Below are 4,313 nucleotides of genomic sequence, written 5' to 3'. Positions count from 1 at the left end.
CACCTGAGCCTTATCTCAATCTCTCTCCTTATTAACTTTTTTTTTTACTACAGTCAAGATGTGTTACTATTCCAAAGACTGATTTGAAATGACAACATGATTTGACTGTTCGATATTTTATACAATTGTCTAAAGCAGCTACAACAAGAAGACTTTTGGGGAAGCTCAACCGGATATTCAACCAACAGCAGCATTTGGTCCAGTAGATGAAATGCAGTCTAAAGACTATGGTATGATGAGAACTTTTGTTACATTCTGGTTCCCTTACAGATCAATGGAATGGTCCTTGGCATGGCAAAGTAATGCTGAAAACAGATACAGCTATAAAGGTTGCTGAGAAGGACACCTGGATCCATGGCTCGCTTTGAAAAAGGTCAGAGAGAGATCCGAGCTTAAAGGGGACTAAAAGACTCAGACTCAAGTGCTGATATAGAGACTGAGATATAAAGACTGAGATATAAAGACTAAGTTGCATTTATGAGAATTCTTCAATCAAGATGGAGACGATTGCTTACAATAGACTATGATATAGACTGATGATAAAGAAAACTTTTAATTTTTTTAGCTGCTTGATGGAAACAATCACAACATTGAAATTATTTTTTTTTGAGACTTATTTTTTTATTGAGAGAGGGCGAGCGAGGGTTCATGGTCTGGTATGAGTACACATCCAGTAGTGTGGATGATGGGGTTTATTCTAATAAGTCCTTTCCTTCCTCTTTTCTAAGCAGGGAAAATGAATGGTATCAGGAAGCTGATTTATCATCTATTGAAAAGTGAATTTACTATCACTGTACTAAACCAAAAGAAAGGTGCATACTTTGGTGTATGGGTATTACTCAAAAGAATATGCAATTCTACAAAAATATTCATTGATGGGTAAAGTATTAAATGCTGCTAATAGTTCAATTTGTGTCAGAACCATTGTTGAGTTGAAATATACTGAACATACTAAGATGATTACTATAGAAACATGTGAGGATTGTGTAATTGAAAGTTGTAAAGAAGAAAAAGGGTTACTGATAACTATAACTTGACAAAACCACTAGTAATTGTGCTATTTTCATATGTAAGTGAACGCTTTCCATTTTGTTTCAATAAGATAGTATATGAAATGAAGCAGACTACAACTCAGATTTGGACAACTGCAGGAATGTTTACTATTCCAATGCTAGAACACCCCATACAAGTAGTAAATGTTGAGTCAGAATATTGTAATAAAATCATTACTGTGTACAAACCTTATGTTCCTTGCTATACTAAACAATGTAAGGAAGATTTTGAAAGAGCTGAATACTTACTATGTACAATAGATTTTTACAATGAGGCATTTGATTATACACTACCAGTGATTAGTTCCAATAGTGTTCCAAATAGTGAGACATATCATATAGTTCAGACATATTAGGAATGTTAGTTACTACCATGATATTTAGGATTTGATGTTCCTTTCCTTTTACCAAATGATCTTTATTACCTATGTGGAAAGTATGCTTACAAATGTTTGCCAATTAATTCAGAAGATATTTGCTCTTTAGGCAAACTGATACTACAATTTTATGTTATAACTCATAATAATCTGTGATAAGTTCTTTTACAGGATGCCAGATGTTATACAAGAGATATTGATCCAATGAATACAAATATATTTCCCTGATTGATACTTCAGTGAAACATCGTGTTGGTACAACCTTCGCTAACATCCTTATGTATGATAATTGGGGATATTTGGATAATCAACAAGAGATTATTGATTTGGCTAAGTTTTATGGACAAATTTATTGACAATGATACTGGACTTTATGATATTATAAGACATTCAGATATGTTGGACATTTATTAAAAACATTCTGGAATTAACTGTTATTACAATACCACCTGTAATTGATTAATTAATTGTACAGACTGGAGGATATTGTCTAATCTTTTATAGAAATCTTGGAACTCACTGTTGAAATTATTTGATGAATGATACTACAGATGAAGAAGTTATTATTATCAATTACATAAATGAAGCTTATACTATAAAAGAAGAATTTCTATGAATACATTATGATAAAGACTCTAAAGTGATTTATGATGGTCATGATTAGATCCTAGCTTTTGATTTTCAGGTTTAGAAAAGTATTTTCAAACATATTTTATGTACAGACAGTTTATTCTTGAAATTTTAATCCTGATTTTTTTTTATTCTATAAATTTGGCCTATGCTGTATTCACATGGTTACTTTAAAATGAAAACATACAAGAGATGGAGATGAGATATAGCACATGTAAAAAAATGTGCTTATCTAAGGGTGGAATTGTGGAAAACAAATTTACAAGAAACATTATATTTTACATAATTCCATATTTACATATGCTGTATGGTTTATAATGAATACAGTTCTTAGATGAGATATCTTTAAGGCCGCTCCCAAGGAATGTTGTTTATCTGCAGAATGGGATAAGAGCTTGTCCATTTATGTATAATTGTGTGCTAGAGAAATTCACGCAAGCAAATATAGGGATGCAGAACCATGATCATCTCATGAAGGAATCTACTTTCTTTTTGACTGCCAAGCACAGGAGGGGCTAACAAGAACAAACTTTGTCTATCTGATAATGTCAGTGGGTGTACAAGGGGCATATTACCTGAAGACTGTAATAAGGTATAAATAATCTGTAACAATGTTTATCATGGTTATTGCTGCATTAACCCTGGGGATATGTGCTCCCAGATAAGGGCTAGATCTATTTATTTAATTAATTAATAAAATGACAAATTGTTAAGTATACTGGATTGGAATCTATTACTTTATGCAACAATGCAGGTAAAAGGTATGATTAAACAATACACACCCACCCTCGATATATATCGCCCATTTAATTGAATGGCCAATATATTGCCCAGTGTGAACCCATCTTATGATGCAAAATTAAAAAAAAACAAGTATGCTACTCATCTCAGAGCATCTCACTTATCCCGAGTGTCTCACGCCATATGGCATAAAGACGCCCAGTGCATGAGGCTACAGCTGTAGATAATTATTTTATCTTATATTTGAAGAACAAATTTTGCTTTTATTAAAGATCAGTTTGCTCTTCGATTTTGCCAAAGCCTTTTGGAATTCTTTATTTTTTAAACTGTAAATTAAAGGATTTAGCATAGGAACCAAAGCAATGTACAAAAGAGCAAAATACATGTCTTCTTCTGGAGAGTAATTGGATGTGGGTCTCATGTGCAATGACATTAATGTTCCATAAAACATGATAACACAAGTAAGATGAGACGTACAGGTAGAGAAAGCTTTACTTTGGCCTTCTGCAGACTTTATCTTCAATATAGAGGAAATAATAAATATGTATGATACTACAGTAAGCAGAAATGTAGTGAATGCAAGTAATATGCCATCAATGTAAGTTAAAGTTTCCACCACTGATATGCCACTGCAGGAGATCTGTAGCAATGGCAAAACATCACAGAAAAAATGGTTTATTACATGAGAAGAACAAAATGACATCTTAGATATAAGGACAGTGTGTGCGATTGGGTCCAGAAAACCAACAACCCACGCTATAGCTGACAGGTAAGCAGTGCGTCTTACACTCATAAGGACAACGTAATGAAGTGGGTGACAGATTGCCACATAGCGATCGTATGCCATGGCGGCAAGTAAGTTCATCTCCGTTCCAGCCAAACAGATAAAGAGGAACATCTGTATCATACATTTTGTAAATGAGATTACATTGTACTGTGTTATCACCATGTTTAGTAATTTAGGTAGCGTGTTGGAAGTAGAAGCAATGTCAATTATGGACAGGTTTAAAAGGAAAATGTACATAGGAGTATGAAGGCGAGAGTTCTCACAGATAACGCTAATGATGGTGACATTCCCACAGATAATGACGATATAGGCCAGTATAATAATTAGAAATATTGGCAAGGATTCAGATAAACCTTTCAAAAAAAAATCTGTCGTATTGAGATGATGTGTTATATTCATTTCTGTAAAAAAAGAGACGTTAGCAATATTGTGCATATTGATAAACATATAAAAGTAAGTCACTGGCTTCATTTTATTGCTGTATGTAGAAGGGAGTAAACGGAAAGGAAGAGGCAACACTGATATTCAAAGGAAAAGAAGGTTTTCATTCATTATGTCTTATTGACACATGAATGCTAAGTAACTCTATCTCTCTTCTACATCAAGGGACAATAATCCTCTCTTTTGTGAGAAACAAAACAGTGATCCAGCAAACCACGAAGCAACAGCAGCTCCCTGTTTTAGAATCGGGCTTGAGTGTGTAGAGGTGGATTAAAGTTGCACTCT

At 33.6% G+C, this 4,313-nt stretch overlaps 1 protein-coding gene across 1 annotated transcript; it reads right to left on the bottom strand.

The window, feature by feature from the left end:
* Positions 1-3,032: 3,032 nt before the first annotated feature.
* On the bottom strand, positions 3,033-4,022 carry LOC148501501 (olfactory receptor 5AR1-like). Its single transcript, XM_088450437.1, has one exon. It carries the CDS (start codon positions 4,020-4,022, stop codon positions 3,033-3,035), a length of 990 nt encoding a protein of 329 aa, XP_088306563.1.
* Positions 4,023-4,313: the final 291 nt, after the last annotated feature.

This window comes from Taudactylus pleione, unplaced genomic scaffold (assembly GCF_031769625.1).
Source record: "Taudactylus pleione unplaced genomic scaffold, aTauple2 ptg000518l, whole genome shotgun sequence".
Classification (NCBI taxonomy): domain Eukaryota; kingdom Metazoa; phylum Chordata; class Amphibia; order Anura; family Myobatrachidae; genus Taudactylus; species Taudactylus pleione.
This window is presented reverse-complemented; position numbering and strand designations above follow the sequence as displayed.